Genomic DNA, 22,570 nt, shown 5'->3' with positions numbered 1-22,570 from the left:
TGCTTGATCTAGTTGTTAGCTTTGGCTCGCTGGTAGCACTCTCAACTCTTAAGTCAAAGGTCATCGAAGTGTTGTGTACATAGAACCATAGAAAAATTACGGCACCGAATAGCCATTCAGCTCGTCGTGTCCATGCCAGCCAAAAAAACTAGCCGCCCAATCTAATTCCACCTTCCAGCACCTGGTCCATAGCCTTGCAGGTTACTGCACTTCAGGTGCAGGTCCAGGTACCTTTTAAAAGAATTGAGAGTTTCTGCCTCCACCACTGTTCCTGGCAGTGAATTCCAGACACCCACCCCCCTCTGGGTGAAAAAGGTTTTCCTCATGTCCCCTCTAATCCTTCTACCAATCACCTTAAATCTGTGTTGCCTGGTAATTGACCTCTCCGCTAGGGGAAATAGGTCCTTCCTGTCTACTCTATCTAGGCCCCTCATAATTTTGTACGCCTCAATTAAGTCACCCCTCAGCCTCCTCTGTTCTAGGGAAAACACCCCTAGCCTATCCATTCTTTCTTCATAGCTGCAATTTTCAAGCCCTGGCAACATTCTTGTAAATCTCTTTTGTACTCTGTCCAGAGCAATTATGTCCTTCCTGTAATGTGGTGACCAGAACTGTACGTAATACTCCAGCTGTGGCCTAACCAGCATTTTATACAGTTCTAGCATCGCATCCCTGCTTTTGTATTCTATACCTCAGCCAATAAAGGAAACCGTTCCATATGCCTTCACTCTATCTACCTGTCCTGCCACCTTCAGGGACCTGTGGACATGCACTCCAAGGTCTATCACTTCTATTTCTCTCAATATCCTCCCCTTTATTGTGTATTCCCTCGCTTTATGTGCCTTCCCCAAATGCATTACCTCACACTTCTCCAGATTGAATTCCATTTGCCACATTTCCACCCACTCAACCAAACTATTGATATCATTCTGGAGTCCACAGCTATCCTCTTCACTATTCACTACACAGCCAATTTTTGTGTCATCAGCAAATTTCCCGATCATGCCTCCCACATTTACGTCCAAATCATTTAATATATACCACAAACAGCAAGGGACCCAACACTGAGCCCTGTGGAATGCCACTGGAAACGGCTTTCCATTCGCAAAAATATCTGTCGACCACAACCCTTTGTTTCCTCTCACTGAGCCAATTTTGGATCCAACCTGCCACATTCCCCTGTATCCCATGGGCTTTGATTTTACTGACTAGTCTGCCATGCAGGTCCTTGTCAGATGCCTTACTAAAATCCATGTAGACCTCATCCACTGCACTACCCTCATCAATCCTCCTCGTTACTTCCTCAAAGAATTCAGTTAGGTTAGTAAGACGTCATCTTCCCTTAACAAGTTTATCCTGTCCCTCAGAATTGATTCTAATAATTTATCCACCAGTGAGGTCAGACTGACCGGCCTATGTTTATTTGGCCTATCCCTCACACCCTTTTTAAACAATGGTGTTACGTTTGCAGACCTGCAATCCTCTGGCATCTCGCCCAAATCCTGTGAGGATTTGAAGATGATCCTCAGCGCATCAGCTATTTCCTCCCTGGCTTCCTTTAATAACCTGGGATGCAATCCATCCGGCCCTGGCGATTTATCTACTTTCAAGAATGTCAGACCTTCTAGTACTTCCTCTCTCATTATGCTAATTGTATCTAATATTTCACACCTCTTTTACTGCAATGTCTGCATCATCCCTCTCCTTTGTGAAGACAGAGGCAAAAAACTCTTTAAGAACCCTGCCCACATCTTCTGCATATATGCATAAGTTCCCTTGTACATCTCTGATAGGCCCTACCCTTTCCCTTAGTTATCCTTTTGCTCTTAATGTACTGATAAAACATTTTAGGGTTTTCCTTGATTTTACCTGCTAATAGTTTTTCATGCTGTCTCTTTTGTTTTTCTAATTTCCTTTTTTACTTCACCCCTGCACTTTCTATACTTCTCTAGGCTTTCTAAAGTATTAAGATTTTTGTGATCATCATAAGCTTTCTTTTTCTGCTTTAATTTGCCCTGTAAGCCTCGAGATAACCAGGGGGGCTCTAGATTTAGCCGTACCACCCTTTATCTTTATGGGGATATGCCTACACTGTGCCTGTAGAATCTCGCTTTTGATTGCTATATTATAGAAAGGATGTAAAGGCACTGCAGAGGGTGCAAAGAAGATTTACAAGGATGATACCAGAACTGCATGGTTCTACTTCTCAGGGAAAGATGAATAGACTGGGGATTTTTTTTCTTAAAAAGAGATGGCTGAGCTGTTACCTAATAGAGGTCTTTAAAATTATATAAAGTTTTGATAGGGTGGACAGCCAATTTTCCCACTTGTGGGGAAGAACATACTGGAGGCTATCAATGTAAGGTGATACTGATGGAGACCCAGAGAGTGGTAAGAATGTGCAACTTGCTGCCACAGGAAGTAGTTAAAGAGAATGGTGTAGATGCATTCAAGAGGAAGCTAGGGAAGCACGTGAGGTAGAAGGGAATTGAGGGTTAAGCTGATATTAGAAGAAAAAGGATGGGAGGAGGCTTGAATGGAGCATAAACTGGTCAGGCCGAATGGCCTGTTTCTGTGCTATGTATTCAATATCATGGGTTCAGGCCTGGTCTGAAGATGTGAAAAGCTCTGGGCCAGGATTCAGGTCCTGACGTTTCAGCTTTGACGAAAGGAGGAACAGTGTCGGAGAAATTTAGTCCTTTGAAGCAGAAAATTATTGCATTATCTGGACTAGCATTTAACTGCAGTACCGAGGGAGTGTTACGCTGTTGAAAGTGCGCCTTCTTTCGGATGAGCCGTTAATCAGAGGCCTCGTCTGCTTTTTCTGTGGCATTGGGAAGTCTGTCCTTAATTGCAATACTAGGGAGGAAATGTACCATTTGAGACTTTGGTCATAATGACATAAAAAACTGTCTATATCATAGAATGATGCAGCAAAATCATGATAGGTTGAATGGCCTCTTTCTCTGCTATATCATTCTATGATGCCCCTAGCTATAGACTGTCCCACTGCCACCACACTCCTGTTCTTGCAGGCTACTTGCCTGTCGCTGCAAGAGGCTTATTGATGAGAGGCTTACAGTGTTGCTCTGGAGAACCTGACCCTGAATCACCTGTTCAGAACTGTACCTCAAGGCTGAACTTCACACTCCTTTTGACCATTCACAGTTCGCTGACTTCTCGTAGTTCATGACTGATCACTTTGCCACTGCAGTGAAATTTGTACATAATCCTGAAGTCCCAGGCTTGGGCAGCAGAAAGGAAGCTGAAAATGACTGCCGGGACCCTGGATTGTGTGCGGAGGAGGGGGAAAATAAGCCTCTGTTCCTGTTCCTGACCTTTGCAGCAAAGTGCATGTGTGTACTGTTGGATAAAGACTATGTGGGGGCTGTTACAGTCCCTCCCTCCTCCATATCAGACAGTCTGCCAATAATTTGCTGTCTAGACTTGCAACTCGGGAGTGACTGATCGGCTGAGTTATTGGATATTGCCGAGTGCCCATGGAACTGAACTCCAGCCTTTCGAAAGGAGTGGGTGATGGAAAAGTGCTGGTTATGCAACGAACAATTCTATTTAATTAAACTGAAAGTTTGTTAATGGAGATAATGGACCAGAATTTGATGCACTTAGATCCCTGTGCCCCTGGTTCCACTACTGGCGAATTTATGCCTCCCTTTGTTGGAGGATTGATTAGAATGTGTTGAAGCCCGCATACCAGATAGTCTGAAGTGTACGGTCAGTGTATTGATCCTGCGCCAAAGTGACCTCCACTAGAGGATGAAGGAAGAAACCCTCACTGATTTATTTACTAACCACCTTTATCGGTTTATTTTCCAAATGGTTATGTGACTGGATTAATAATTCAGAGGCACGGACTAATAATTGAACATGAGTTCAAGTCCCACCATAACAATTTGGGGATTTGAATGCAGTTTGCAAAGTTGGTGTCAATGAGAGCGACCGTGAAGCTGTCGGACGTTCATTAAAAACCCAACCAGTTCACGAGTGTCCTTCAGGAAAGGAAACTTTATGTCCTTACCTAGTCTGGCCTAGATTTGACTCCAATCCCACGCCAATGTGATTGACTCTTTGAAATGGCCTAGCAATCCACTCAGTTGTAGCAAAACCACTTCAAACCACAGGTTTAAGAAGGTGGCACACCACCGTTTCTGGGACAGGTAATAAATGTTAGCCTTTTCAGTGATGCCCATATCAAGAGAACAAATTAAAATAAACCTCTTGTGTTAACAGAGTGAGCATGTTAATTTTAATATAATTTAATGGGACAGTTAATTTTTACCTTGAACACGCGTGGTCTCACTTCTTCGAGACCGTGTTGGCTCAGCCCTGAGATTCTGTCCACTTATAGTGCGAGAGAATAGTCTGCACTGTGGTTAAAACGTGTTGTGTTACATCCAATGCTGACAATTACGCTGCGACCTAATTATTGTCATGAGACTAGTGACAGCTGTTTCTGTCAGTTGCGTAACAGAACCTTCTCCTACATTCTGTCCTCCTTTTGAAGGGAGGTGTTTGACTCTTGACTCCCATTACTTGGATCAAGGACACTCTTACTCAAGAACTATAAGCAGAGATTGACTAACACACAACAGATCTATAAAGAGAAAGGGCAGATTAGCATTGTTGACATTACATCCAGTTCTAACAGGCTCTTTACCCAAAACATAAAAATAAAGGCTGTTCCACCCTTCACCCTTGTACTCGCCAACTCTCACTGGCTTCCATCCCCAAGCACTTTGATTTTAAAATTCTTATAATGTTCAAATCCCAAACCTCTTCCTATTTTTCTCCTCCTCCAGCTCCAAGCCTCCAAGAAATCTGCATTCCCCCAATTCTGGCCTTTTGCGCCACCCCCATTTTCTTTGCCTCACCATTGCTGACCATGCCTTCAGCTGTTTGGACCCTTTAGCTCTGGAATTCCTCCCATACTAATTCAGCTCTCTGTCTTCTCCCCCCCCCCCCCAAGTATTTGGTCATATGTTCATCGGTCACTTCCTCTGACTCGGTGTTTTTTTTAGAAAATTTTTTTTATTCGTCCTTGTTGCTGGCAAGACCAGCATTTATTGCCCATCCCTAATTGCCCTTGAATTGAGTGGCTTGCTAGCCCAATTGAGAGGGCAGTTAAGCGTCAACCATGTTGGTGTGGGTCTGGAGTCACATGTAGGCCAGACCATGTAACGACGGCAGATTTCCTCCTCGAAGTACGTTAGGGTTTTTGCGACAATCTAGTGGTTTTATTATTACTAGTGAGACTAGAATTTTATTCCATATTTATTAATTAATTGAATTTAAATTCACCCGGCTGCCATGCTAGGATTTGAACTCATGTCTCCAGAACATGGGGGAGGCGGTGGCGTCGTGGTAATGTCACTAGACTAGTAACCCGGAGCTCCACGGCAGAAGATGGAATTTGAATTCAATTAATAAATCTGGAATTAAAAATGCTAGTCTAGTGGTTATCATGAAACCATTGTCAATTGTTGTAAAAACTCATCTGGTTCACTAATGTCCTTTAGGGAAGGAAATCTGCTGTCCTTACCTGGTCTGGCCTAAATGTGACTCCTGACCCACAGCAATGCGGTTGATTCTTAACTTCTCTCTCAAATGGCCCAGTAAGCCACTCAGTTGTATCAAACCGCTACAAAGTCTAAGAAAATGAATGAAACCGGACAGACCACCTGATAGCAACCTCTGCAACAGAAACGACAACAGCAAACCCTAACCCTGTCCAGCCTCCTCATTAACATCTGGGGGCTTGTGCCAAAGTTGGGAGAGCTGTCCCACAGACTAATCAAGCAACAGCCTGGCGTCGTCAAACTCACAGCATAACTTACAGACAATCTCCTAGACACCAGCATCACCATTCCAGGGTATGTCCTGTCCCACCCGCAGGACAAACCCAGCAGAGGTGGTGGCACAGTGGTATATAGTCGGGAGGGAGTTGCCCTGGGAGTCCTCAACATTGACTCCGGACCCCATGAAGTCTTATGGCATCAGGTCAAACATGGGCAAGGAAACCTCCTGCTGATTACCACCCACCACCACCCTCCCCCACCCCCGACTGCTGAATCAGTACTCCTCCATGTTGAACACTAATTGGAAGAAGCACTTCTGAGGGTAGCAAGGGCACAAAATGTACTCTGGGTGGGGGACTTCAATGTCCATCATCAAGAGTGGCTCCACAGCACCACTACTGACCGAGCTGGCCGAGTCCTAATGGACATAGCTGCTAGACTGGGTCTGCGGTAAGTGGTGAGGGAACCAACAAGAGGGAAAAACCTACTGATCTCGTCCTCACCAATCTACCCGTCACAGATGCATCTGTCCACGACAGTATTTGTGGGAGTGACCATCGCACAGTTCTTGTGGAGACAAAGTCCCGTCTTCACATTGAAGGTACCCACCATTGTGTTGTGTAGCACTGCCATCTTGCCAAATGGGATAGATTTCGAACAGATCCAGCAACTCAAGACTGGGCATCCATAGGCGCTGTGGGCCATCAGCAGCATAATTGTATTCAACCACAATCTAACCTCATGGCCCAGCATATCCCCCACTCTACCATTACCATCAAGCCAGAAGACCAACCCCTGGTTCAATGAAGAGTGCAGGAGGGCATGCCAGGAGCAGCACCAGGCATACCTCAAAATGAGGTGTCAACCTGGTGAATACAACATAGGGCTACTTGCATGCCAAACAGTGGAAGCAGCATGCAATAAACAGAGCTAAATGATCCCACAACCTAAGGATCAGACCTAAGCTCTACAGACCTGCCGCATCCAGTCGTGAATGGTGGTGGACAATTGAACAACTGACAGGAGGAAGAGGCTCCACAAACATCCCCATCCTCAATGATGGGGGGGTCCAGCACATCAGTGCAAAAGACAAGGCTGAAGCATTTGCATCCATCTTCAGCCAGAAGCACCGACTGGATGATCCATCTCGGCCTCCTTCTGAGATCCCCAGTTTCACAGATGCCAGTCTTCAGGCAATCCAATTCACTCCACATGATATCAAGAAATGGCTGAAGGTACTGGATACTGCAAAGGCTATGGTCCCTGACTACATTCTGACAGTAGTACTGAAGACTTGTGCTCCAGAACTAGCTGCCTCCCTAGCTAAGCTGTTCCAGTACAACTACAACACTGGCATCTGCCCGGCAATGTGGAAAATTGCCCAGGTACATGCTGTGCACAAAAATCAGGACAAATCCAACCTGGCCAATTACCATCCTAGCAGTTTACTCTCAATTATCAGCAAAATGATGGAAGGGGTTGTTGACAGTGCTATCAAGCGGCACTTGCTCAGCAATAACTTGCTCACTGATGCTTAGTTTGGGTTTCGCCAGGGCCACTCAGCTTCTGACCTCATTACAGCTTTGGTCCAAACATGAACTTGAAGTGACGTGAGAGTGACTGCCCTTGAAATTAAGGCAGCAGTTGACTCGAGTATGGCATCAAGGAGCCCTAGCAAAACTGGAATCAATGGGAATCGGGGGAGTTATACCTTGCACAAAGGAAGATGGTTGTGATTGTTGGAGGTCAATCATCTTGCTCCCAGGATATCACTGCAGGAGTTCTTCCGGATAGTGTCCTAGGCCCAACTATCTTCAGTTGCTTCATCAATGACCTTCCCTCCATCATAAGGTCAGAAGTGGGGATGTTTGCTAATGATTGCACAATGTTCAGTACCATTTGCGACTCCTCAAATACTGAAGCAGCCCAAGTCCAGATGCAGCAAGACCTGGACAACATCCCAGCTTGGGCTGATAGGCGGCAAGTAAAATTTGCACCGCTCAAGTACCATCCCAAGCAACAGAGAATCTAACCATCTCCACTTGTCATTCAATGGCATTACCATCGCTGTATCCCCCACTATCAACATCCCGGGGATTACCGTTGACCAGAAACTGAACTGGACCAGCCGCTTAAATGCTGTGACTACTAGAGCAGGTCAGAAGCTGGGAAATGTGCTGTGAGTAACCCACCTCCTGTTACCCCAATACCTGTCTACCATCTACAAGGCATAAGTCAGGAGTGTGATGGAATATTCTCCATTTGCCTGGAGGGTGCAGCTCCCACAACACTTAAGAAGCTTGACACCATTCAGCACAGTGGCAACTGTGTGTACTGTCTACAAGATGCATTGTAGCAACACACCAAGGGTTTTTTGACAGCACCTTCCAAACCTGCAACCTCTACCACCTAGAAGGACAAGGGCAGCAGGTGCATGGGAACACCACCAGCGGCAAGTTCTCCTCCAAGCCACACCCCATCCTGGCTTGGAACTATATCACTGTTTCTTCACTGTCGCTGGGTCAAAATCCTGGAGCTCGTTTTCTAACAGCACTGTTGGTGTACCTGCACCCCAGGGACTGCAGCAGTTCAAGAAGGCAGCTGACCATCACCTTCTCAAGTGCAATTAGGGATGGGCAATAAATGCTGGCCTTGCCAGCGACGCCCACATCCCCCAAACAATTTTTTTTAAAAAAGCATTAGTCTAGATGTGCTGAGTTACTAGTCCAGTAACAATGCTATTGTGCCATCATTCCAGGATTACATGCCTACGAAGTGCCTTGGGATGTTTTGCTACATAAATAAAGTTAACATTTAGGTACAGTCCCTCCATCAGGACTGGGTCCACACCCAGTACATTAACCATTTCCTATCACAGACTTTGAAGGAATGGCCTTGTGGTTTCAGCATTTTCAATTTTTATTTCAGATTTTCAGCATTTCTGCTGTTCTGTTAGCTGATTCTCTCTGCTTTATTTGGTGATATCTACTTAATGCTGACAATTGATTGGTGTCTCAGACTGTGAGTGGAATCTGTCTTCAATGTTTTTTTCTTTTTTTAATTAAAAAAAGACGACCAGCTATGCACCGTTTAGTCTGTTCCCATCACCAGTACCGAAGAAACTGTTTATGCAGGCGTTTGAGGTCCAGCAAGATTTCAACATACTGGTTGACAAAATAAGCCAGGACTCTGAATTTCTAACCAAAGCGCTAGCAAGGTAAGATGCCTAGGATATCATGTGTAATTGTACAAAGATCAAGTCTGTCCTTATTAAGTTGGATAGTCTGCTCTTTTTGGATTGCAGCTTATTGGTGTGGATTGGAAAGTGTAAATTCGTTCCGTATGCCCTGTTTTTCTCCCCCCCCCCACAACTTTGTCTCAACCCCTCCTCAAGACAATTTTTAGCATCTGTGGGCATCACACTTTGTTGCAGTCACAAACGATCTTGCAAGTGCTCGGTGATTGAACTGCTAGCTGAAATGGCCGAACACATACCAAACTGCAAAATCTTCTGACCAAACAGCATCGCAGTGTAGCAGGAAGAAATTGCCCTCTGAAGGAGTGCAGCTTCACTGGTTTACTTACCAACCACCGTTACTGGTTTATTTACCAAGTGGTTTACGTTATTGTAAGTTCAGTTCAGTTTGGGAATTTTAAAAAATTCTTTCATGTGGTTTGGGTGTCACTGACAAGGCCAGCATTTGTTGCCCATCCCTAATTACTCGTGACAACTGAGGGCACTTCAGAGGGCAGTTAAGAGTCAACCACATTGCTGTGGGTCTGGAGTCACATGTAGGCCAGACCAGGTATGGACAGCCGATTCCCTTCCTGAAAAGACATTATTGAAGCAGATAGGTTTTTGCGACAACTGATGGTTTCATAGCACCATTACTAAGACTAGCTTTCAATTTCAGATTTTTTTTATTAATTCAATCAATTAATTAATTAAATTTAAATTCCACCAGCTGCCGTGGTGGGATTTGAACCAGTGTTCCCAGAGCACTAGCCTGAGCTTCTAGATTACTAGACCAGCGACATTACCGCGACACTGTTACAGTCAAGGCGGGAGGAGTGCACTGTTTTTCTGTTCCACTTCTCCACAAGTCACAACATATATTTAAATGTTTACCCAGTTACTGATACGGTCAATCATAGACTCTATTTTTATCCCAGGATAATATACACCAACCGGGTTTCATTAATAAACAACAAAGTTATAAGCTTATTATAAAACGAGATTTAGTCAGTAATGAAGCAAAGCATTAATGCACAGATTGAAATATTAAAGTTCCCTTTTACCTTAGACCCTTTTACACACGCGCACACACACAACTGGTTAACCGAAAAATAGAGATTTTCTCTTTAGAGCTCTGTTACGAAAAAAAAAATTGCTTGGGCCAAATACTTGCTAGTTCTTGAAGAAAAAAAGAGAAGATATGGAAAGATGTCAGTTGTCCCTTTTTGGTTTGGTGTACCAAATACGTGTAGACGGCTGTCATTGGGATCTTTCTAGAACAGTTCTTTTCAGTTTGGCAGGCTTTTCAGGAGAAATGCAGCATCGGTTTCTCTATTTCTTGTACTTAATTCTCAGGACGTTCTCAAAGAGATGGAAGAGGGTGTTGATGGTGACTGCTCTCTTAGCTGGTTTTCTCCAACTGCCTTCAAATCAGTTCACACTAGAGGCCTGCTTTAGGTTAGGGAAAAAGTACCCGACCCAACCCCGAGCCCGACCCGAGCCCGTCATAGTGACGCCATCGCGTACTGCGCAGACTTCGTTTCGTCCCGGACTCCCAGCTCAGGTGAGTTTTTAAAAATTTCAGTACTGACTGGCAGAGCACTTACCGTGTGTGTCCGACCTGACTAGGCCCAGCCCTACCCGAGCCCGAAAGCCGGCCCCGGAAGATGGGCCTGACCGGACCTGAACCCGACACATGTCGTCTGGTTCGGGTCGGATAGCAGGCCTCTAGTTCACACCCCAAACACACTGTCCAAACTGAAACCAAAAACAGTATCTCAAGAGTCAAGTCATCTGACCCCTGTAAATCTTAATCTGTCACTTTTCTGTAAACATCTCTCCCCTCCCCCCCCCCCCCCCCCCCCCCCCCCCCCAAGTCAAAAAGCTCCTGTTGGATATTTATCTGAAGACAGGTGACTTCCAGTAAATTAAAGCAAAATACTACGGATGCTGGAAATCTGAAATAAAAGCAAGAAATGCTCAGCAGGCCTGGCAGCATCTGTGGAGAGAGAAGCAGAGTTAACGTTTCAGGTCAGTGACCCTTCTTCAGAATTGGGAAATATTAGAAAAGCAAGTAAAGTGGGGGTGGGGCAAGAGATAACACAGGAGGAGGTGTAGTTGGGACAAGGTCACAGAATAGCTGACCAGAAGGTCATGGAGCAAAGGCAAAGAATATGTTAATGGTGTGTTGAAAGACAAAGCATTAGTACAGATAGGGTGTTAACAGACTGAAAATTGAACAGCCGCAAGTACAAACATAAAAAAAAAGTGGGTAAGCAAACTGAACAAACTAAGATGAAATAAAATAAACGCAAAAAAACCCCAAAATAAATAAATATTTAAAAAAAGATATATGCTGTACTCAGCAAAGGTCTCAGTTTTATCCCCTTACGCCCCCACCTCAATGTATTTCGCGCTCGGCATGACGTTGAGCTCTTCTTCCTTTGCCTCCGCCTCCGGGCTCACCTCTTTGACCAGGAGTCCTCCCCCCAATCAGTAGACCCATTCACCCGCCTCCAGCATTCTCCCTCCACCTGGACTCCTCCCTCTGGCTTCTTACCCGCTCTTGATCTTTTCATTGAAAACTGTCGGCGACACATTAATCATCTCACTTTCTCTGCCGCCCTCACTCACACTAACCTGTCCCCCTCTGAACTTGAGGCACTCCGTTCTCTCAGGTCTAACCCCGACATGAGCGGCGCAGTGGTTAGCACCGCAGCCTCACAGCTCCAGCGACCCGGGTTCAATTCTGGGTACTGTCTGTGTGGAGTTTGCAAGTTCTCCCTGTGTCTGTGTGGGTTTCCTCCGGGTGCTCCGGTTTCCTCCCACAGCCAAAAGACTTGCAGGTTGGTAGGTAAATTGGCCATTATAAATTGCCCCTAGTATAGGTAGGTGGTAGGGAAATATAGGGACAGGTGGGGATGTGGTAGGAATATGGAATTAGTGTAGGATTAGTATAAATGGGTGGTTGATGGTCGGCACAGACTCGGTGGACCGAAGGGCCTGTTTTAGTGCTGTATCGCTAAACTAAACATGATCCTCAAACCTGTAGACAAAGGTGATGCTGTTGTTGTATGGCGTACCGACCGCTACCTTGCAGTGGCTCAGCGTCAACCCTCAGACACTTCATCCTACCTCCCTCATGACCCCACCACCAAATATCAAGCTACTGTCCACAAGACTGTCACTGACCTCCTCTCCTCTGGACATCTTCCCTCTACAGCTTCCAACCTCATAGTCCCACAACCCCGGACAGCCCGCTTCTGCCTCCTTCCCAAAATCCACAAACAAGACTGTCCCAGCAGACCCATTTTGTCAGCTTGCTCCTGCCCCACTGAACTTATTTCTTCCTATCTTGACTGTATCTTTTCTCCCCTGGTCCAGTCTCTTCCCACCTACATCCGTGACTCTCCTGACACCCTACATCGTTTTTACAATTTCCAGTTTCCTGGCCCCAACCACCACCTCTTCACTATGGACGTCCAATCTCTCTACACCTCCATCCCCCACCAGGACGGTTTGAGGGCTATTTGCTTCTTCCTTGAACAGACGCCCAACCAGTCCCCATCCATCACCACCCTCCTCCGCCTGGCTGAACTTGTTCTCACATTGAACAACTTCTCCTTCAACTCCACTCACTTCCTTCAAGTAAAAGGTGTTGCTATGGGTACCCGCATGGGTCCTAGTTATGCCTGTCTTTTTGTGGGATATGTCGAGCATTCTTTGTTCCAGTCCTACTCAGGCCCCCTCCCCCAACTCTTTCTCCAGTACATTGATGACGATATCAGTGCCGTTTCCTGCTCCCGCCCCGAACTGGAAACCTTTATCAACTTTGCTTCTAATTTCCACCCTTCTCTCACCTTTACATGGTCCATCTCTGACACTTCCCTTCCCTTCCTCGACTTCTCTGTCTCCATCTCTGGAGATAGGCTGTCTACTAATATTCATTATAAGCCCACTGACTCTCACAGCTACCTCGACTACACGTCACACCCTGCCTCCTGTAAGGACTCCATTCCATTCTCCCAGTTTCTCCATCTCCGACGCATCTGCTCTGATGATGCTATCTTCCATGACAGCGCTTCAGATATGTCTTCCTTGTTCCTCAAACGAGAATTCCCTCCCCGTACTGTGGTTGACAGGGCCCTCAACCGTGTCCGTCCCATTTCCCGCACCTCGATCCTCACCCCTTCCCCTCCCTCCCAGAACCACGACAGGGTTCCCCTTGTTCTCACTTTCCACCCCATCAGCCTCCACATCCAAAGGATCATCCTCCGCCATTTCCGCCACCTCCAGCGTGATGCCACGAGCAAACACATCTTCCCCTCTCAGCAGTCCGAAGGGATCGTTCCCTCCACGACACCCTGGCCCACTCCTCAATTACCCCCACCACCTCGTCCCCTTCCCATGGCACCTTCCCCTGCAATCTCAGGAGGTGTAATATCTGTCTATTTACCTCCTCTCCTCACTATCCTGGGCCCCAAACACTCCTTTCAGGTGAATCAGCGATTTACTTGTACTACTTTCAATATAGTATACTGTATTCGCTGCTCACAATGTGATCTCCTCTACATTGGGGAGACCAAGCGCAGACTGGGTGACCGCATTGCGGAACAGCTCGGCTCAGTCCGCAAGCAGGACCCCGAGCTTCCGGTTGCTTGCCATTTCAACACTCCCCCCTGCTCTCGTGCTCACATCTTTGTCCTGGGATTGCTGCAGTGTTCCAGTGAACACCAGCGCAAGCTCAAGGAACAGCATCTCGTTTACCGATTAGGCACACTACAGCCTGCCGGACTGAACATTGAGTTCAATAATTTCAGAGCATGACGGGCCCCCCATTTTACTTTTATTTTTAGTTATTTTTTATATATTTATTTTTTGGTTGGGTGTTTGTGTTTGTTTTTTTTTCATCTTAGTTTGTTCAGTTTGCTTACCCACTTTTTTTTTCATGTTTGTACTTGAGGCTGTTCAGTTTTCAGTCCGTTAACACCATATCTAATGCTTTGTCTTTCAAGACACCATTAACATATTGTTTGCCTTTGCTCCATGACATTCTGGTCAGCTATTCTGCGACTTTGTCCTATCTACACCTCCTTTGTTATCTCTTGCCCCACCCCCACTTTACTTGCTTATAACCTTTCACATTTCTATTATTTGCCAGTTCTGAAGAAGGGTCACTGACCTGAAACGTTAACACTGCTTCTCTCTCCACAGATGCTGCCAGACCTGCTGAGTATTTCCAGCATTTCTTGTTTTTATTTCAGATTTCCACCATCTGCAGTATTTTGCTTTTATCTTAAAGATTTATGTTGGTTTAGCCTAGCTTTTGACAGTGCAGTCCAGCCATTATAAGGAGAGTATTAATGTGTCTCTGTTCTTGTTGTGCTGCAGAGAACGTTAAGGCTTTGATGCAATCTTGTCATATAAGATTTCCTTGCTATCTCTTTCAGCACTGTAGAAGTGGATGAATTTACAGCTCGCCTCTTCAAAATCTACCAGCAGGTGCTCAAAGAAGGTATTACCCAGGTAGCGATCTTATTTTATCCTAAAGGGGGGAGAGGAGGAATTGAACCTTCTCAAAGTAAGTGATCTATTTTCATCAAGATTTTTGATTTTTTTTTAAAAAACGTATCAGCGAATGTGAAGTCGCCTTCAACTGTGGGAAATTTTCAGCAATGTAATTCATAGAATTTGACCTACACTTGGGTCATGCGTAGAAAGAACTTTTGAGTTGTATCATAACATTATCGCTGGCAGTATTAGGAAAAATCTAAGTGGGAGTTGAGAGTTATCAGGCAAAGAGTGTACTGGCACGACAATAAAGCATATTGGCTCTAAATGTAATCTTATTGGCACCAGATTAAACATGTCTTGAAGCTGCTGTGTACTTTTCTAAATGGGATTTCTTCTCCGTTTCCCTGCCATCTCCACATTTATCTCCCTTGGCTGAGGATATGGAACATTCCAACCCTTGGCCGTGATGTCCTGCGATATGGATTGTTGGTCAACCTTAACCTGAGCAGTTAACTCGAGCAGTGTGGGAAGGGATCAGTCTATTCTGTTACCGCTCATTGATACACTGGTATAGGAAGGAACTGAAGGCCATTCAGCCTCTCAAGTCTGTTCTGCCACTCAATTAAATCATGACTGATCTGTGTATTAGCTCCATCTACTCTTTATGGTTCTGCAACCTTTATCTGACAAATCTATCAATTTCGGATTTGAAATTTTCAATTGACCCCCAGCGACGACAACAAATTTTTTTTTGGGTGGGGTGGCGAGGTGGGTGGTGGAAGATGGGAAAAGAGTTTCAGATTTCCACCACCCTTTGCGTGAAGAAGTGCTTCCCGAAATCACTTCTGAATGGCCCAGCTCTAATTTTAAGGTTATGCCCCCTGCACCCCACCCCACCCCCCTGCCGTTCTGGACTCTCCCACAAGAGGAAATAGTTCTTTATCTACCCTGTCATAAATGCCTTAATTAGATCACCCCTTGATCATCTTTATTCTTTGGATACAAGCTGTGTTCGTGTAATCTTGCCTCAAAACTGTTTTAGTCTAGGTATCATTCTGTGCTGCACCCACTACAAGGCCAGTGTTATCCTTCCTGAGGCACAGTGTCCAGAACTGAGCTCATTACACTAGAAAGGGTTGAGTATCCGAACTACTTCTGCTTTTGTATTCCAGCCCCCTTTAGATAAAGGCTGACATTCCATCTAAATTTTATTTTGTACCTGTCCACTAGCTTTGTGACTTCTCTACTTTGGGGCCCCTAAATCTCCCTGCTGCTGCTCGTCAGTTCCTAGCTTTTCACCATCTAGAAAATGTTTTGATCTGTCTTTCTTGGGCCCAAAGTGACCACAAGTGCACTGAGTCCTCCAAGGCTTCACCCATGCGGGCCAATTAACATGTCAGCAGGCTGTTCAGCTGTGGAGGGCAACACCATCGAACGTGGTCCCCTATCATCTTTCGATTTGTATGTGTGTGCGTTTTCTTTCATGTGTCGAAGCATTGCACTTCTGGAGCAGGTCGTTCTCACCTATTGGCCCAGGAGACATTGAGACCAGTTTGTAGTATCCTGATCACAGCCCTGGCTACCATCACCTGGTTGAGTTACAGGCCAGGGACTGAACTTGGGACCAGCTTCTCTGTATGGCTTAGTTACGCGTTGCACCATTATGGGCTTGGCCATGAAGGAACCTTTATTTTGCCCTTCTCTCTCCCCTTCCAGCCACCTTATTTGTTGCACACTTGCTCTCGCTGAAAATTTACATTTGGGTGCAACTGAGTAATTCAGTTTCAGCATGGGCAGGCAAATGCCTTTCCTTGAATATAGGGCTTGCTGATAATTTTGGCCTTTAAATGAATGCAAGTAGCATGAACTGCCATGAATTTAAGCATCTGTTTATAAACTGACAGTGCTGCTCCCTGCTCCCATCCTGCAGTTTATCGGATTTTGATGGAAATTAGCATGGTTTTGGTCTTCATATTACTGATACAATGACACCACTTCAGCCATGTGCACTCATTTGAGTAGAAAACACCTTGCATACGCTCCCATAATACAGGTAAATGTATCTCGTGTATACAAGCATCTACCACCACTCTGTAACCAAGGAAATAAAGCACACAACCAGAAAACACTCAGCACGTGCTGATTTCCAATTTGCCTTTGAACTAATGCACAAGAAAGGATAAAAGTACACGTGAACGAGTGTTTAATTGAGGTGTTTAAAATAGGGTAGGGTTTCAACTGGATGGATGCAGAGAAACTTTCCTCTGATGGGGGAATACAAAACAAGATGGTATACTGCTAGAATTAGCATTAGGCTAGTTAGGTATGAAATCGGGAAGCACCTTTTCATACAAACAGTAATGGAAATGAGGGACTCCCAATATGTCGGTACTGGGTCAATTGAAATTTTCAAGACTTAGATCAATATATTTTTATTGGATAAGTATATCAAGGCATATGGAACAAAGGTGGATAAATGGAGTTGAGGTACAGATTAACCAGCCTGCCAATCCTGTGTGACTGACAGCGGGCTGCTCATATGAACATACAAAGTAGGAGCAGAAGTAGGCCATTCGGCCCCTGAAGCCTGTTCCGCCATTCAATAAGATCTTGGCCGATCTGTTTGTGTCTCGAATTCCACACTCCCATTAACCGTCGATAACCTTTGATTCCCTTTGCCCAACAAGAATCTATCTACTTCTGCCTTAAAAATATTCAATGACCTCCACCACCTTCTGAAGGCAGAGTTTCAAAGTCACACAACCCTCTGAGAAAAAAAATCTCCTTATCTCTGTCCTAAAAGGGTGACCCCCAATTTTAAAACAGTGCCCCCTAGTTCTGGACTCACCCACAAGAGGAAACATCCTTTCCACATCCACCTTGTCAAGACCATTCAGGATCTTCTATACTTCAATCAAATCTCCCCTCACTCTTTTAAACTCCAGTGAAAACAAGCCCAGTCTGTCCAACCTTTCCTCATAAGACAACCCAGGTATCAATCTAGTAAACTTCCTCTGAACCACCCGCATTTACAACCTTCCTTAAATGAGACCAAAACTGCACACAGTATTTGAGATGTGGTTTCACCCATGCCTTGTATAACTGAGGCATAGCATCCTTTTATTTTCAGTTCTTCTCATAATAAAGGATAGCATTCCATTAGCTGCCTTTATAACTTGCTGTACCTGCATACTAACTTTTTGTAACTCATGCACCAGAACACTTTGATCACTCTGCACCTCGGAATTCTGCAGTCGTTCTCCGTTTAAGTAATAGTCTGCTTGTTTATTCTTCCTGCCAAAGTGAACAATTTCACATGTTCTCACATTATACTGCATATGCCAAATTTTTGCCCACTCACTCAACCTATCTATCGGTCTGCAACTTCCTTATGTCCTCTTCACAACATACTTTCCAACCTATCTTTGTGTCATCTGCAAATTTAGCTACCATGCCATCCCTCCCCTCAGCTAAGTCATTGATATAAATTGTAAAAAGTTGAGGCCCCAGCACAGACCCCTGCAAGACTCCACTCATCACATTCTGCCAATCAGAAAATGACTCATTTATGCATATTCTCTATTTTCTGCCAGCCAGCCAATCTTCTATCCATGCTAATATGTTGGCCCCTACATCATGAGCTCCTACTTTGTACAATAACCTTTTATGTGGCATCTTGTCAAATGCCTTCTGAAAATCCAAGTACATGGCATGGCTTTGATCGATGGTAGGATCTCTGGGTCTGTCCAATAGCTTTCCTTTGGTTGACTGTGCTCTTAACAGTCAGGCGGAGCGCGTATGTGGGACCTGCATCTGACGGGCGGTGGATGCCTGTCTGTGATTGGTTACTGACTGTCAGCGGGCTGCCCATGTGGGATGAACGCTGATTGGTGGGATCGGACTTCCCTGATGTTTTCAGGCAGTTCAAGGAGTGAGCGAGTGAATGGGAGTGGCTGCTTCGGGGGGGAAGGAGGGAGCGAGAGAGAGGCCAACGGGAGAGCAGGAATTTGCCAGCACACCGCCAGAGGTGCAGGGCGGTGTGGCACTGAGGGAGCGCACAGAGAGAGTGTGTCAGGCAGCCCTTTAAACCAGCACCGGCCTAGGGAGCAGAGAGAGCGATGGGGGTGGTGGTGGATGGAGAATGAGACGCACACACACGGGGAGTGGCTGGGAGAAGAGAAGCAGAGGGATGGAGAGAGGGGCCCTAGCGGGGCGGGAGGAGACGGGCACACGGAAGGGGGAGGGGACAGGGGAACACGGGAGCAGGACATAGGAGGAGGAGAAGAGAAGGGAACACAGAGGGGAGAGATCGCTCCTGATGGATGGACATCTATCCGAATGCTCCGCTTCGCTACATCGTAGCGGGTAGATATTGACTACTTATGTGAGCAAAAACAATGCCAGGTATCTCACTAAATCAGTGTTTAACATAGTGCTGAGAAAGTAAGTTAATAAATTAATCTTTTCAGTTAAAGCTTGTTCACAAGAATGCACATTTTTGTTGTTTTGATTAATAGTAAGAAAAATTTACAAAGCCTTTATCTTTCTAGAATTTGTTCACCGGCCCCCTATGTAGGGCAAAAATTGTACTGTGGCCCCTCGCGCGAAAAAGTTGGACTAGCTGGTGGAAAAAGCTTGAGGGACTGAATGGTCAACTAAATATTCATTTTCCCCTCATTTCTTGTGAAAATGTAGAATCCTTGCTTGGGGACTGGGCACTTCTCTCTCATTTTGCCCAGGTGGCCATTGTTCATTTGGGAGTCTTGAAGAAATTGTGCCCACAAGACATTCAAGCATGAGTGGCATTGTATTTTATCCTCGCCTAATATGCATTTTCTAACCTGGGTATGATTTAAAAAAAAAAGTTCTCCCTGGCAGTTCAGATGGTTAATGCACCAGCTGAGCCACCAGGATGTTTTACTATGTTAAAGGCACTACATAAATTCACGTTGTTGTTGTCGATGCAGTTCAGGTTTGATCCTAGTCTGTGTTGAGTTGGGTGATTTAAGCACCGGTAAGAGTAGTATAATTGTCATCAATGCCTCTGGATGAGAGACAGCACAACAGCCACTATGAGTGACCTCTGTGAAAAGGGAGTGGATAAGATTAATAAGGTCATGGCGATAAAATGCAGAACTTCAGCAAAATCTTAAAGGATTGGATACTTTCTTAAAATCTGTGCATGCGGAAGTTAAAAAAGGGAGCATTTTATGTTAAAAGTGCTCCACTTGCTTTTGTTTAAATCAACTAAGAAGTATTTTCTCCTCCTCCTCCCTCTTCCCCCCCCCCCCCCCCCCCCCCCCCACCTCTCTTCCTTGTTCAGCCAATTACTTTAGGTGTAAACAGATCTGACTACATGTTTGAGAAAAAACAGGATGGCAGCATTTCCTTGAAACAGATAGAAATTAACACCATTGCCGCTAGTTTCGCAGGGCTGGCTGACCGGGTTCCAGATGTACATCGGTAAGAACTGAACTAAGGATTTTGATAGCTTAATTGAAATTGATCTTTTCTTTGTGTATAGGCACAAATAGTCGTCTGCGGTGGTAGGAGGCTCACTTGGAGCATAAATACCAGGATTGACCAGTAGGAATGAATGGCCTGTTTCTGTGCTGTACAATTTCTGTATTCACGCTTATTTTTGTGCTTGCATGTGTTATATATAGTATGATAGTTGGCTCTCCAATAGCTCTGAAGTGACGTCTCAGGGCTCAAGCTGTGCAGACTGGAATTGCAGATCGATTCCCAGTCTCTCTCGTGTTCGCCTCAGTGGCCTTGGGTTTCAGAAAGTAAACTTGGCCAGGGTTCCTGCCCCTGATGGTTATTCATCAGCCACCTGTACCAAAAGCATGTGGATGACAAGTAGGGAGGGAACTGGGCTCCATTGTCATCCTATAGTCTGACAGCACTTGTGGAATATTTCGTTGTTGTTTTATGCCTTTTAATAGTTTCTCCTCCTCTAAAGGCACTGCCTCTTGCTCAGTTAAGCTTTGCAAAGGTACTGGAAGGCCTATGGTACCTTACCTGCTCTCCATGTGTCAGCCAAGATGGTAAATATTAACCATGGGAGTCATTGTGCTATCGTCCCCAAATCTGAGTCTGTTTTCAACGAAGTTTCACACGTGCACTGTTGAAAAAGAAGGGGGAGTGTTGGGTTGGGTGGGATTGGACAAAGGATAACAATCAACAGCAATTTCTCCACCCCCCGACTCTCCCATTCCCCATCTCCAGGAAAAAGAGGTGACGTGTGGCTTTTATTGCTCTCTCGCTGAACCTTCAAAGATCAGGGATTGAACCCGGGGGGCTTTTCTGTTGGCAGGCTAATTGGATTGGTTGGCATCCTTCCATCTAGGAAAGATGATGGACATGCAACAAACGATCCATTTAAATCGGCTTATTACCACCATGAACCATTTGTACAGTACACACATAGGCAAGGGTTCCCTGTATCTGTAGTTCTAAGTCATAATAGGGCATATTCTGCTAAAATTCATCACTGTTCAGACAAAACATTGGTTCAGATATTGATGGACCAATTGTGTGAGAGTGTTATATGGAACGGCAGATAATTATTTTCAATAATGTTGTCTCTCTTTGTGGTGAGGACCTGGCAAGTTGCAAACTTCACTCGCTAGGCAGCCATTAGGCTCTGATCTCAGGATTTGGCATTTTACAGAATTCAAAATTGTGGCCTTAAATAGGGGCAGATTAAGCTAGGTACAACTACATCTTAGCCTGATACAAGTTTTTGACCCATTACATAGTGTAATCCTCTAGTATTTGTATATAATGATGCTTTTTCTAACATGCTATGAGTCATATGATAGAAGATGTGTTAGTACATGCAAGGGTGTCATTTGGTATGCAACCATTGTACTGCACAGGGTTCCGTTTGACAGTGCCACATTTTGACACGGATACCAAGTATGTACTTGCACCTGGTGCAAGTGTCGATATTCAGTGCCTACGTTAATAGTCTGAAATGTCATTTGTAATGATGCATAAAAGTCATAGTCTTTTAATAAAAATTGGTGGGCAAAAGTCATTTTCTGCTGGTACTTTTCAACCTTGATAATCTCGCCTTTCTCCAAAGGAGCTAGGGATTTACAAGCAGGCGCCAACCTACAGAAAATTTCTGTACCAGCTAGTTTTAAATGGACCTTCGGATGTGTCAACTTGATTTCCCCAGAGAGTAATTGAGCATTGGCCTAAAATGGACAAATTGGGTTAAATATAATTGAACTTTAGTATCTAAACATAAGAACAGTGCTCCACGACATCAAATAATTCGTTAAATTTATAAATTTTGTTGGAACTCATTTAGAATTATAAAGCATAGGAAACCATTCAGCCATCGTACCTGTGCTGGCTCTTTGAAAGAGCCAATCAATTAGTTCCAATTCTCGACCCTTTCCCCATAGTCCTGCAAATGTTTCCTTTTCAATTATTTATCCAATTCCCTTTTTGAAAGTTATTATTGAATCTTCTCCCACTGACCTTTCAGGTTGTGCATTCCTGATCATCAACTCGCTGTATTAAAAACAATTTCCCCTAATTTCTCCCTTGGTTCTTTTGCCAATTATCTTAATCTGTTGCCTCCTGCCAGTGGAAACAGTTTCTCCCAGTCTGTTCTTGTTAAAACTGCTCATAATTTTGAACACTATTGATCTCCCCTTAACCTTTTCTGCTCTTCAGTCTGAACTTCTCCAGTCTCTGCACATAACTGAAGTCAGTTGTCCCTGGCACCATTCTAGTAAGTCTCATCTGCATCGTCTCCAAGACCTTGCGTCCTTCCTCAAATGTAGTTTGAATTGGACACAATACCACAACTGAGGGCTAACCAGTGATTTATGAAAGTTTATTATAAGCTCCTTCCTTTTTGTACTTCAGTCCTCTATTTATAAAACACAGTATTCTGACAGCCTTATCAACTTGTCCTTTCAAAGATTTGTGTACGTGACCCACCCCCCCCCCCCCCCCAACCCCAGGTCTTGTTTGGCCTTTA

General features: G+C 44.9%; 1 protein-coding gene across 3 annotated transcripts in view; it reads left to right on the top strand.

Annotated features, from left to right (window-relative positions):
- Positions 1 to 22,570, top strand: part of gss (glutathione synthetase) — a 71,582-nt gene that overhangs the window by 15,419 nt on the left and 33,593 nt on the right. The window contains exons 3-5 of one of the 3 annotated variants that reach the window (XM_068048611.1): positions 8,888 to 9,033; positions 14,502 to 14,566; positions 19,902 to 20,028. In XM_068048611.1, coding sequence (XP_067904712.1) covers positions 8,888 to 9,033; positions 14,502 to 14,566; positions 19,902 to 20,028 — 338 coding nt within the window. Of the gene's footprint in view, positions 1 to 8,887; positions 9,034 to 14,501; positions 14,633 to 19,888; positions 20,029 to 22,570 lie in introns of all 3 variants that reach the window. The other 2 variants (XM_068048610.1, XM_068048609.1) reach the window with 2 other exon arrangements.

The sequence above is a fragment of the Heterodontus francisci genome, chromosome 16 (genome assembly GCF_036365525.1).
Source record: "Heterodontus francisci isolate sHetFra1 chromosome 16, sHetFra1.hap1, whole genome shotgun sequence".
Taxonomy (NCBI): Eukaryota; Metazoa; Chordata; class Chondrichthyes; order Heterodontiformes; family Heterodontidae; genus Heterodontus; species Heterodontus francisci.
This window is presented reverse-complemented; position numbering and strand designations above follow the sequence as displayed.